We start from the raw sequence: 12226 nt of genomic DNA on the forward strand, positions 1-12226 counted from the left end.
CAACCCCTGCTTGATTGTCTGAATGAAGTTAAGTTGTGGCTGTCATCAAACTTTTTAAAATTAAATGAGAGCAAGACAGAATTTATTATGTTTGGCTCCCCGCTGTCATTGGGGGATGAACCCATCCTCGGGCCAATCTCCTCAAATATGCTCAATTCCGTGAAAAGTCTGGGATGCACCTTGATAATTCTTTTAAATTTGGAAAAAAAAAATTCAGCTGTGGTCAGCTCAAGCTTCTTTCAATTGAGATTAATAAGCAAAATAAAAGCCTACATTCCCCTGGGTGACTTAGAGAAAGTGGTACATGCTTTTATTACAAACCGGCTGGACTACTGCAATGATCATTATGTGGGCCTAGACCAGTCCTCTATCCAATGTCTCCAGCTAGTCCAAAATGTGGCTGCTCGCCTTTTAACAGGCACCAGGAAAACTGAGCACATAACCCCAGTGTTGAGGTCTCTCCGCTGGTTTCCTGTTTGGCAGAGGATAAGTTTTAAAATGTTATTGTTGACTTTCAAGGCCATGAATGGCTTGGCTCCCCCTTATCTAGGTGACCTGCTTGTTGCCCACACTCCATGTAGAACATCACGGTCAGCAAGAGGTGATCGAGCCTTTGCAGTCGCCGCTCCTAAACTTTGGAAGAACTTGCCATTCTCCATTAGAAGAGCTCAAAATTTAGAACATTTTAAATCCCTGCTCAAAACCCACCTGTTCTACAGTGGGTACTAGTTTCATTTGGACGTTTCCCTCACGGAAAACGTGATTCACGCGTTGCGTGAAATTGTAGGTCACATTGTAGCCACTAGGTGGAAGCATCGTACTGAGATGCAGCTCAAAAGATTTTGGGATAATTCCACGTTTGACCACAACGTAGCTGCAATGGAGAGTGGTGCTGTTCATAGGCCATAGGCTACTTCATTTGCAGCTGTGGTCGAGAGAGCTAGAGAGTGAATGGAGAGAGGGACCGCTACGCCGGTCAGTCAGATCAGTGTTGTTGATTTTTATTGTATCACAGTGGTTACAGTAGCCTACGTTCAACAGGATCAGTGGTTCTCAACCTTTTGGGGGTCCTGGACCCCTCCATATTGTTGATCTCTCCTGTAGCCTGGCGGGTCTGGCTCCCAGTTTGAGCAAATTGTCTCATATCTATTTTCTGCAAATTCTGGTGAATGTAACAATACACTCAGCCGACGATCGCTCGTTTAAACAGTTTCTAAGCTGCTTCGTCCGTGCCAGCAGCCTGGACCCGATGCGGCTGGACTCACGAGCGGAGCATTAATACACATCTGTCAGCAGCTGCTCCAAACACACAATTTGAAGGGACAGATTTGATGCTGATTTTGTTAACAGCAGGGATGCAAACAGCACGCCGAAAAGCGAAACTCGCTTTTTTCATGACCAATTAGGTGACTTGTGTGAATCGTTCAGATACGAAGAGTTTTTTGGGGGGGGGTCTCAGCGTGTCAGCTGGGGTCAGTAAAATGTTTTTCTAACAGGCTGACAGTAACAATCACGTGAAACTAAGGCGAACTCATTCATGGTTGCCTCTGATTATACTGGTAACAGCCTACCTCCAATGTAGACGCGCAACATGCGCGCTCATTAAAGCGGCACGTAGCCGCGTGCAGTCGGTGCGACGGCGACGCCGTTTTTTCCCTCGTGCATGTCTGTGGAGCTGTGTGCCGCGGACATGCACGATTCTCTACGTTGCTGTGTCAGGCAGATGTTTCCACGGAGCTCTGCCCCGTTTCAGAGGTGAAGGAAGCCCTAATAAGTGGAAAGACGTCGCCTCCGCGATGTAGAATGTGTTCAATTCAAAGAGTGAAACTAACACATTATATAGGCCTATTTGTCCATTACACACTGAATGAAATATCCCATGCCTTTGTTTATTCAGTTATTTTAATAGTAATAATTATGACTAACATTCAGTGAAGACCTAAAAATCAGTATCTCCAAAATGGAAATATTGCAAAGGATTTTTTTTTTTAAGCATTTTTAATATAGAAATGTTGGCCTTCTGAAAACGGTGCTCTGGTTTTTAGGTGCTCTACAATCTCATAGTTTCAAAGAAAACGGATTGATTTTTACTTAACGAAATAAAACGAAAACAATGTAGGCCAGGCCTATATTATATTGTTGCAACTTTAGAAAAAATAATGCAGGGGGAAAAAGGCTTACAAACATGGACCAAAACGGCTCAGTAATACGCACAAAAATCCAAAAGAAATGAAAATGAACTAAAAAAAAAAGTAAACATCATGAAGTGGTCTCAATCTGTGTTTTACGCATGCCTCTGTGCGTCTGGCACATGTGTCTTGGAGTTCTGAATGGAGGCAGTATGTTCAGCTCCCTTACATGTGAAATTTATTACATGAAACGACGAAATTTCTTCACTTAGGCCCCGTCCAGACGAATCCGTTTTTTTCGAATCGGATTGGCCTCGCGTCCACACGAATCCGGCGTTTTCAGGGGGTGAAAACGGTATTTTTTGAAAACGGGTCCCAGAGTGGGAAAATTTGAAAACGCCGCCCCAGCGTATCCGTCTGGACGGCCAATACAGACTTTTTCAGAAACGATGATGTCATACCCCCCGCCACTCTACCTGTAACCTGAGACACACATGTCACACAGTAGTGTATGATTCTTTTCTACCAGCAAGTAACACCATTGAGAAAGACACAAGACAAGCGAATAGTAGTGTAGTGTTCTTTTACTTTCTGATTCTCTTTTAAAAAAGTAGTAACACAGCTGTTAAAAGGTGAATAAAATAGTTCAGTCTTTTAAAAAGGGAGGAGGGGGGCTACTTAAGTTCAAGGCCTCCCTCTGCCTCCTCTCACACCATTTTCCTTTGTCTGTGTGTCCTCTCCTCTGCTACTCACACCTGTGTTAATCAGTGCAGCTCTCTGCTGTGAGCTCCTCCCAATCCCAAGAGTAGTCTGTCACAGGTGTACCTGATAGTCTGATTGACTTGATCCAGCTATGAATTAGAAAAAGCAAAAAAAGCAAACACAAACCAGGCACCAACACATCATAAGCAATAAATATATGTACTGTAAATATAAAGTAAGGGCACATCAAACTCATAAACAAATAATGGATCAAGCTTAAAAAAACTACTTATTCCCACCTGTGACACACACACACACACCGCTGCAGCAGCAGCAGCACACTGACAGTCTGGACGTAACAACAACAACGGCCGACTGCCGTCGCGTCGCTCAGACGCTGCGGCTGAATCACGTCTGTTTAATCATCACTGATCGTAACTGACACGACTCCCTGTCAACATTTAATCCATGTTTGAGTTTGAATACAGCTGGGGACTTCTTCTATTGAATTACAGCGGGGACTTCCCGTCTTCTTCAGCTGTTTTATGTGGCAGGCAGCGCTGCAGCGCCACACACACACCTGCAGTATGTAGGTACTACAGCGTTTTGGGTCGTTTTCAGGTGATCGTGTGGACGCAGATATTTCTGAAAACGATGCCGTGTTTACGGAGATTTTTTTCAAAACGATTAAGAAAAAGATCGGATTCGGTGAAGCCGCGTATTCGTCTGGACGGGGCCTTAGACTATGAACTGAAAAGTGTGAGGAGAGCTACTGTAGGAACCGGTTTTTCTATTCAAAGCAAACAGCTGTGTGAAGTAGCCTACTGTGGGGGGCAGGACTTCTGTCTGACAATGTACTTGAGTGAAGTATCCACAAACGCACCCATTGGTCAGAGATAAAGAGGATGTTAATGTGTCGCTAATGTGTTACATTGTGTCCAGCTGTCGTCACAGCAATTATTACAAGCACACCTATTGGTCATTGCTAATATGTCTATTAAACTCATTACTTTCAATAGAACCGAGAAGGTGGAACATAGTAAAATATTTTTCATTCTAGTTTTAGAGGCTGCATTTAAAAAATATATATATACAGTACAGTCCAAAAGTCTATTACTAAAAAAGTCTAAGACTATTTACATTGTAGATTCTCTCTGAAATTCCACTAATGAACCCTGACAAGGCACACCTGTGAAGTTGAAAACCATTTTCAGTAGGGCTGGGTAAAAAAATCGATTTAATCGATTCTGGATCGATTTCATTTAAATTTTGTAATATCGATTCACAGCGCGTGAGATCGATTTTTTCCTCCGGTAGTCTCGTGCCTGATGAAGCAGCGGCGCGGTTACGTCTGACGGTCTGACTCAGCGAAGTTTCTTTCTTCCTCTTTGTAGCTGTGCAATGTAGCTATTGCTGCTGTGTTTGATATGAATAAAAACCAAACCAAACTACGAGCGGAGTTCACGTCAGCTGAGGTGATTGTTTCACTTGAGCGCTCCGACGCTGTGTGTGTGTGTGTGCGTGTGGCAGCGGTGCGCTGACACACACACACAGACATCTACAGGAACCGCATGTTCTTCACGCCGTAGGTGAGCCTACATACTGTATGATGCTATTACCGCAGAATAAAGGACACGAGCAGCCCCGTGTCTTCAGTGCGACTTTTCTCCTCCACTTAATGACCGTCGGATCATAACACATGACGCCCGGACTCCGGAGGGAGGCGACCTGACCGGGCCGGACTCGTCACAGGAACCACTCCACACATTCACCGTCACTTTATTTAGCCTACCATGGGCTCCGTTTCTACACATTTCCTCGAAAAGAGGGAGGGAGGGAGCTTTAGCTGCTGCAGACTTGACTTGAGGCAGTTTGAGTTTTTTTTTAACCATTAATATTATTTTTGCACTTAAAGAAACAATGCCTTAATTATAAATTAATTAATTAGGCTAATGCAATTTGCAGTGATGGAATGTTGCAGTTCAAGTTCACTTTCACCTGCAATTCCTTTCTAATTTCATAATTGCCCTTTTGAGACTTGGGACAGTTTTATTTACAGTTCAAGTTTAAACTGTCATATTTACAAGTTTGCACTTAAAAGCTGTTTATGGTGAAAAGAAAAAAATAAAGAACAGTGTATTTTGTAACACAGAGTTGAGCCATTTTCATTTCTCAAGAGGAGATTGAATCGATTCTAATGAAATCGAATCGAATCGAATCGAATCGTGATTAATCGATTTAGAACCTTAGGAATCGAAATCGAATCGATTCAGGAAATTGGCCACAATACCCAGCCCTAATTTTCAGGTCAGGTTCACTTCTTGAAGCTCATCAAGAGAATGCCAAGAGTGTGCAAAGCAGTAATCAGAGCAAAGGGTGGCTACTTTGAAGAAACTAGAATTGGTGGGGGCAGAGATAGAGGAGGAGGAGGAGGAGGAGGAGGAAGAAGGAGAGGAAGAAGAAAGAGAAGACAAAGAAGAAAAGACGTGTTTTCAGTTATTTCACACTTTTTTGTTAATTCCACATGTGTTCATTCATAGTTTTGGTGCCATCAGTGAGAATAAAGGAAACACATTGAATGAGAAGGTGTGTCCAAACTTTTGGCCTGTACTTATAAAATAAAGTTATTACTTTACATCACGTTCATAAAATGTGTAGTGCGTATCTGAGCCGTTTTGGTCCATGTTTGTAAGCCTTTTTTTCCCCTGGATTATATTTTCTAAAGTTACAACAATATATTAATATAATACTGTTTTCGTTTCATTTCGTTAAGTAAAAATCAATCAATCAATTTTCTTTGAGACAGAGATTGCAGAGCACCAGTTCATAGCGATTTTCACAACACTGTCACTCCGGATCAGCGGTACCACGACGCTGGTTATCAACTCGGTAACTCAACCCTGGTTTGTCTTATTGTGAATCTGTGAATGCGCACGTATAAAGGGCGGATTCAAGGCAGCAGACAAATCACAAACAGAGCACCGATGCGTCAGAGAGAAGCGAGTTCAGCGCAGCGCAGCGCACACCTCATTTCTCCTGTGAGGAAGAAGAGAAAAAAAGAAGCTGACCCAGTTATTGAATGTTTACGTTTATTTAGAAGAAGTTTAATTGGTGCTGATTAAACTTGTAAATGAATGCTGCTCTGGATCGATCAGAACTATTTTTAAACAGTGGCCAAACAACAGAACCATTTTATTATATTAGACTATATATTTTCCATTTTTGCTGAGCATAAGGTTTGTTCTAAATTAAATAAAAGCCTGTCCCATACAGACGCGTGTCTCTCTAAACGGGTCCGCTCGGCACACACACACACACACACACACACACACACACACACACACACACACACACACACAGTCAAAACATGGATGAATGAAACCTATCAACTTTGTATCGGCCACGTCTTGTAGCCTATTTCTATCGAGGAAAAGTTATTTCAGGATATCCTATGTTTTATCGCCCAGCCCGAAAGTGACACAGGCTCTTGCCCGTTCATTCACGAGAAATCATCCAGCTACACTCTCAATCAAACAAGGTGGGGAGTGAGAAATCTGCGGCACTACTGTACAGTAGTTGGCTCATTTTAAAAACACAGACGGGTGTGTTTGGAGCTGACGAGACTGAGGATCGATAAAAGGGGAACTGCCCATTGGTCCGACCTCCCATTGGTCCGACCTCCCGTTACTCCGACAAAATCAACCACAAGTCGGACCAATAGGAGGTCGAACCAATGGGTGGTCCCGTTAGTTCGAACTGTCATCGCTACTTTCTGACAAGCTCTTCCATTGATAGGAGCATGTAGCTTTCTCTCTCTCAGAAACACACAGAAACGCACATCACACGCACACACGCGGCCCAGAAAGGAGCCAGATCATGTCAGATCGCGCACAACCATCATAAATGCTGATCAAGATGTGTAAACTGATAATCAAAGCCCCCCCTCCCAGAGTACAGAGTAAAAGAAATACCCCCCCCCCCCCCCCCCCCCCCGCCCCCCCCCCCCCCCCGAACCTGGCCGGCTTGAGCTCACTTCACGGGCGCGAGCCTGCTGCAGCCGTCGCTCCTGCTGACAGCAGACTGAGAGAGAAAAAAAAAGTAAATTTAGCTTTGGTTAGGTTCAGGCAATGAAGAAAGGAGTTGGTTAAGTTTTGTAAAAACACCAGGTAGAGGCTAGACAGGCTGGAAGCATAATGAGCGTTATATGTTATTACTGTAATATGAAGTGCTTGTTTTGCACATGATCCGTTTGATCCCAGAAAGGAAAAAAGGATCAATGTGCAGCCTCCGTTTCCTTTCTGATTGCGTCCGTCTGTCTGTTCGGAGTGGGAGAGAGAGACAGAGAACCCAATCCACCTGTCTGTATACCTGTCTGTAATGTAAGTTTGATTTGATATGAATGTCAAGGTTTAATTATGGACACTAATGAGCGTGCAGCAGTGCGTAAAAGTCGTGCGTAATGACAGCTCCTCGTTGGTGAAACACAATAAACTCCACCTCTTCTTCCACGTGTGTCTTATTGACTGGAGCCTATATGAATAATTATATAAATGCATGGTGAACGGTAAGAATGGAGAGTTGGACTAATGCTAATAACTAGTTCAGTTCGAACTAATGAGGACCTCCCATTAGTTCGAACTCTCATTACTCCGATTGTCGAACCAATGAGAGGTCGGACTAATGGGAGGTCGGACCAGTGCCATGGACCCGATAAAAGAGAGCGAGACGTAGCTGTCGTCGTCACATTTTTCTCATTGAAAAACTATACTGTACCTATTATTATTATATTGCATTCCCCCTTCGTGTTCACTGCTCTGTGCTGCTGTCTTATGGAGGCGTCCTGCTGCTCACAGATGCCACCTGGCGGTTGTTTGGGCACATTGCAGCTTCTTCTGAAATCACAATTACTTGGCCACAAAAAATCCGCGTGAGTCTCCCGTGAGTCACGCGTGAAATTGTCCAAATGAAACTAGTACCCACTGTACCTGGCTTTTAACACCCCTGACTGATTGTTTTATCGTTACAGTTCTTATTGTTTCCTATCTTTTATGTTTATTTTATTGTGCTTTTATCTGATGTATTTAACTGTAATTGTAATTGTTTCAATTGTAAAGGACCTTGACTAAAGGTGCTATGTAAATAAAACTTGATTTGACTCATAGAGTTTCTGTTCCAGCTGCTGGAGGAGAACATGGTCACTTTTGTCAAGAATGAACTGAAGAAGATCCACAAGGCTCTGAGTCCAGATTACCCAGAATGCTCAAGGAGTCAGAGGGAGGATGAGGAGGTGTTGGATGGTGAGGATGAAGAGCAGAGGAGGAGCAGCAGAGAGGCATTAGTGAAGATCACAGTGAACTTCCTGAGGAGGATGAAGCAGGAGGAGCTGGCTGAGCGTCTGCAGAGCAGTAAGAGGATTTCTCTAAAGATTCAACATGATGGACAAATGAGACGTTCACTGACATCAACACATGAAGGGAAACATGTTCATATAATCATTATTTAGAGGAATTAAAGTAGGGCTGGGTATCGATTCAAATTTCAAGAATCGATTCGATTCCGATTCTTAAGATTCAGAATTGATTATTTCAATTCGATCCGATCCGATTCGATATCGATTTGGGTTAGTGTTATTAAAACCCTTTTTTTGAGCTGTTACCTGATTGTCTAGTTATGGAACATATTAATACCTGATTGTCTAGTTATGCAACATATTAATAGTAGTGTTAAACTAGAAAATTTCCTCTGGGAATTTTTGAGAGGGCCACGGGAGCTACGGCCGGTTTTGCCATCTCTGCCAACCCGCATTTGTATGTTACCTGTGTGTTTTGATGTGTGTGTGTGTGTGTGTGTGTGTGTGTCTGTAACTGTAATCACATGAAGCTGGTTCTAGAGTGTGTGTGTGTGTGTGTGTGTGTGTGTGTGTGTGTGTGTGTGTGTGTGTGTGTGTGTGTGTGTGTGTGTGTGTGTGTGTGTGTGTGTGTGTGTGTGGGTGTGACTTGACACATGTTATGAGCTGCATCCTGTATCAGTCTGATTTATCGTGTGTGTGTGTTTACAAACATTTTAATGAGCGCCAGGGTGGATTGTTTATGAACCTTAACGAGCTCTGGCCTGAGAATCAGACGTTACCACGGCAACTTGAGGTGGTTGCCAATGACGATAGGGGCCCCCCAGGCTGAGACAGTCGGAAACGTCGAGAAAAAGAGCGAATTTCTGCATCTGCACTGGTCTTGCAAAAGGCTTACTGTGACAAAACGGTAACTCCTATCAGAAAAAAACACAGATCAACGGTGCTGTAAGGACTTCCTGAAAAATTTGTTATGATTTGGTGTTTCTACAGTAAATATTTTGGAGACACTGGCAATTTTAAAACATCGGTCCGTTCTGCTTCTCTCAGAAAATCTTTGTATTGGAGTCAATGAGGAGCAGAGACAGACGTGGCCGCACTTAGAGGCTGATAATTTAAATTATGTAAGTCTCTCTGATATTTTGAGCACATGGTGAGAGACAGAACAAGCTTGTATACAATTTTCTGAAAAAAATTAAGTGTGTAGATTGTAAATTGTAAATTGAGTTTTTCTGGGCTTTCTTCCACTCTAACTGATGATGTCACGCACTCTGACACGAACATTCCGTGCAATACACACCCATTATAATCTCATAATTTCTCCAAAAATGATCATGGTCATTGATCAGGGATTGATCAAACGCTATATGACCTATCAAAACATGGAGTAATACACCAATACACAAGACTTGTGTCTACTGTTTAAAGTTTAAATGAAGTCTCTAGGTGAAAGTATACCTCAGCAGTAGACACTTGTAAAACTCCAATGATTGTTGTTTTTTGCTCTTTTTTTTTACGCCCGTCCCATTGACTTCAATGCAAAATTTTGCGCAGTAAGTCGCGAAAAATTTGTAAACTGTTGAGAAAAGTAATAGCACACCGATCCTGATCGAACCGCTAGTTTTGATATCTAATTTGCGGGACGAAATTTGACACGGAGGAGGTAGGGCTGGGTATCAATCAAAATTTTTCGATACCGGTACCGATACCGATACCTTCACTTCGATACCGGTTCCTGAACGATACTTTTTTCGATACCAATTTTTATAACATCAGTTCTAAAAAAAATGAAAATTACATTACACATCACGGTACAAATCTTGAGTTGTATTTTTCTATTCCAACCAGCAGCTTTTCTAAGGCTCAACAGGTAGATCACCCTGGCATGTGTTACAACTTCATTGCAGTTAGATGAATTTTGCAACCTGAAAATATTAGGAAACCACTTTCATACATAATTTTTGTAGTTGACACATTAGGTTTTTAAATAGGCTAAGGGTTTCTGATTTGTTAAATGCAAAAAGTGTTACTATTGTCCCTGGTCTCCCCTAATCATGGCGGTCAGGTAGTCCCATTAAATAAAAAAAAATTAAATAAAATTAAAAAAAAGTGACTATGTGGTGGCCGCCGGCCGTGTTGTGACCCTCCAGGACACAGGTTGGTCCGCCCCTGTGAACAGCTACACTACTTGCGCTCCAGCATTTTGCAGGCAGAGGAAACGCTGCTCTGACGTCTGCTCCCTCATGTGCAGTTGCACGTCGCGGAGCCGCACATACACATACAGAGGTGACAGAAAGAGGCAGGAGGGGCTGATAACATGAAATAGCCGTGCGTCGCGGGGCCGCACGGAGAGGCAGTCTCTCGGGAATTACGTCAAACGCAAAACAAAATACCGGAGTTTTCTGTGCAAAGCGCCAGTCAATTTAAGCACATGAAAAACAATCAAAACCGGACGTTTTCATATTAAAAATCCGGACGACCCGAACAGGACGTGAAGAGGAACAGGTCACCCGATGCATGCAGCAACTACGTAATGTTACAGCTGATCACCGGCAGCGTTATCAGATCTTGATCACGTGATTAACCTCCGGGTACCGAAACTTGGCACCGAAAGACGAGGCATGTTTTGATACTCGGTACTACCGAAGCGTTTCGGTCGGTGCCACAAAAGAACCGAAGTTCGGTACGCAGCCCTAGGAGGAGGAATAATAAGAAAAAGAAAAATCCACACAATAACAGTAGTGCCCGGGCTTTGCCACTGGTCCCTGCTGCTATTTCATAGCTGTAGGGGCCAGTGCCCGGTGAGATGGCCCATGGCCCTAATTAATGAAGTAGCCTACTGGTAGTTAATGATGGCTATAAGACTGGTGACCAATCCCAGAATGTTGATAGACTAGAATTATACAAATAGTCAAAGTCAACTTTATTTGTCTCCCGTGGGAGAAATTTGATTAGGATAGAGAGCCGTGCTACTGGTACAAATACAGATATAAGAAACACAAACATAAAAACACATAGCATCAAAATCATCATCATAAAGTGCAGTGTGCCATCAGTTAAAAGTACACACTTGATGTGCACATACAATTATACACATTCATACACAATTGTTATCATCATGCCCTCCCCTTCCCCCCCCCCCCTAGCTGCTCATTAATTAGCCTTATGGATGTCAGTACATTGAGTGTTTAAGGCGGTTGTGCCTGTACAGAGGGACCCTGTACCTCCTACCAGAGTTCAGAAGTACATACTCTGAATAAAGTGCGTGCGTGCTGTCTGATATGATAGAATTAGCCTGCCTAATGGTGGCCAACTCAAACAGGTCTTGAGGAGTAAGTGGTGCGTTGGAACCCATGATTTTGCCAGCTGTCTTCACGAGACTGAGTATTTGAGATTTGGATTTGACAGTGAGGTTTCCGAACCAGGAAGTAATACCATAACTAAGGATGGATTCAATGGCTGCACAGTAGAAGATAGACATTATATTACTGCTAACACCAAACAGGCGTAGACGTCTGTCTATGCTAAACTATACTGCACGCTTCAGTCCGAATAGCAGCATTAGTGTGAAAAGCAGCATGACTGAACGCTCATTAGTCATGCTGCGTGGAGTGGTGCGGGTCTCCAACTGCAGCAGGGACCGTGACACTACTGTGAGACTGACCGCCTGTGAGTGCTTTGGGACGGGGACAGGGCTCATAGCAGCACCCGTGGCTCGTTGAAGACGGTGCTTGAGATGTGCTTTCACATCGGAGTCTACAATCCACGTCTATAATAGCACCGGAAAAAGTCGCTAGATTTGTTAGATTTGCTAGTCACTTGACAAAAAAAAGAAAGTCGTCAAGTTGGTAGGATGAGAGAGTGGGGGGGGGGGATGAGGAGGACCGAGCTTGCGTGTGTGCCTGTGTGTGTGGTGTGCGAGAGGTGCAGACATTTGTTAGCAGAGAAGTTGGTCGTTGTTGTTGTCGTTTTTCTTTTGGTGTGGTTACGGCCGACAGTAAGATGAAGGTTTGTTGAGCAACTCCTCCTCATCCTTTTAACACATCGC

The 12226-nt window shown here is 43.4% G+C and overlaps 1 protein-coding gene across 1 annotated transcript in view; it reads left to right on the forward strand.

The window, feature by feature from the left end:
- Positions 1-8134: 8134 nt before the first annotated feature.
- LOC310995680 (protein NLRC3-like) overlaps positions 8135-12226 on the forward strand; it is a gene marked incomplete at its 3' end in the record, with an annotated part of 65421 nt that continues 61329 nt past the window's right edge. Inside the window, exon 1 of the mRNA XM_083984797.1 lies at positions 8135-8236. Coding sequence (XP_083840923.1) covers positions 8200-8236 — 37 coding nt within the window. The 5' untranslated portion in view covers positions 8135-8199. The remainder of the gene's footprint in view (positions 8237-12226) is intronic.

The sequence above is a fragment of the Trachurus trachurus genome (assembly GCF_905171665.1).
Source record: "Trachurus trachurus genome assembly, chromosome: 13".
In the NCBI taxonomy this organism is placed as follows: Eukaryota; Metazoa; Chordata; class Actinopteri; order Carangiformes; family Carangidae; genus Trachurus; species Trachurus trachurus.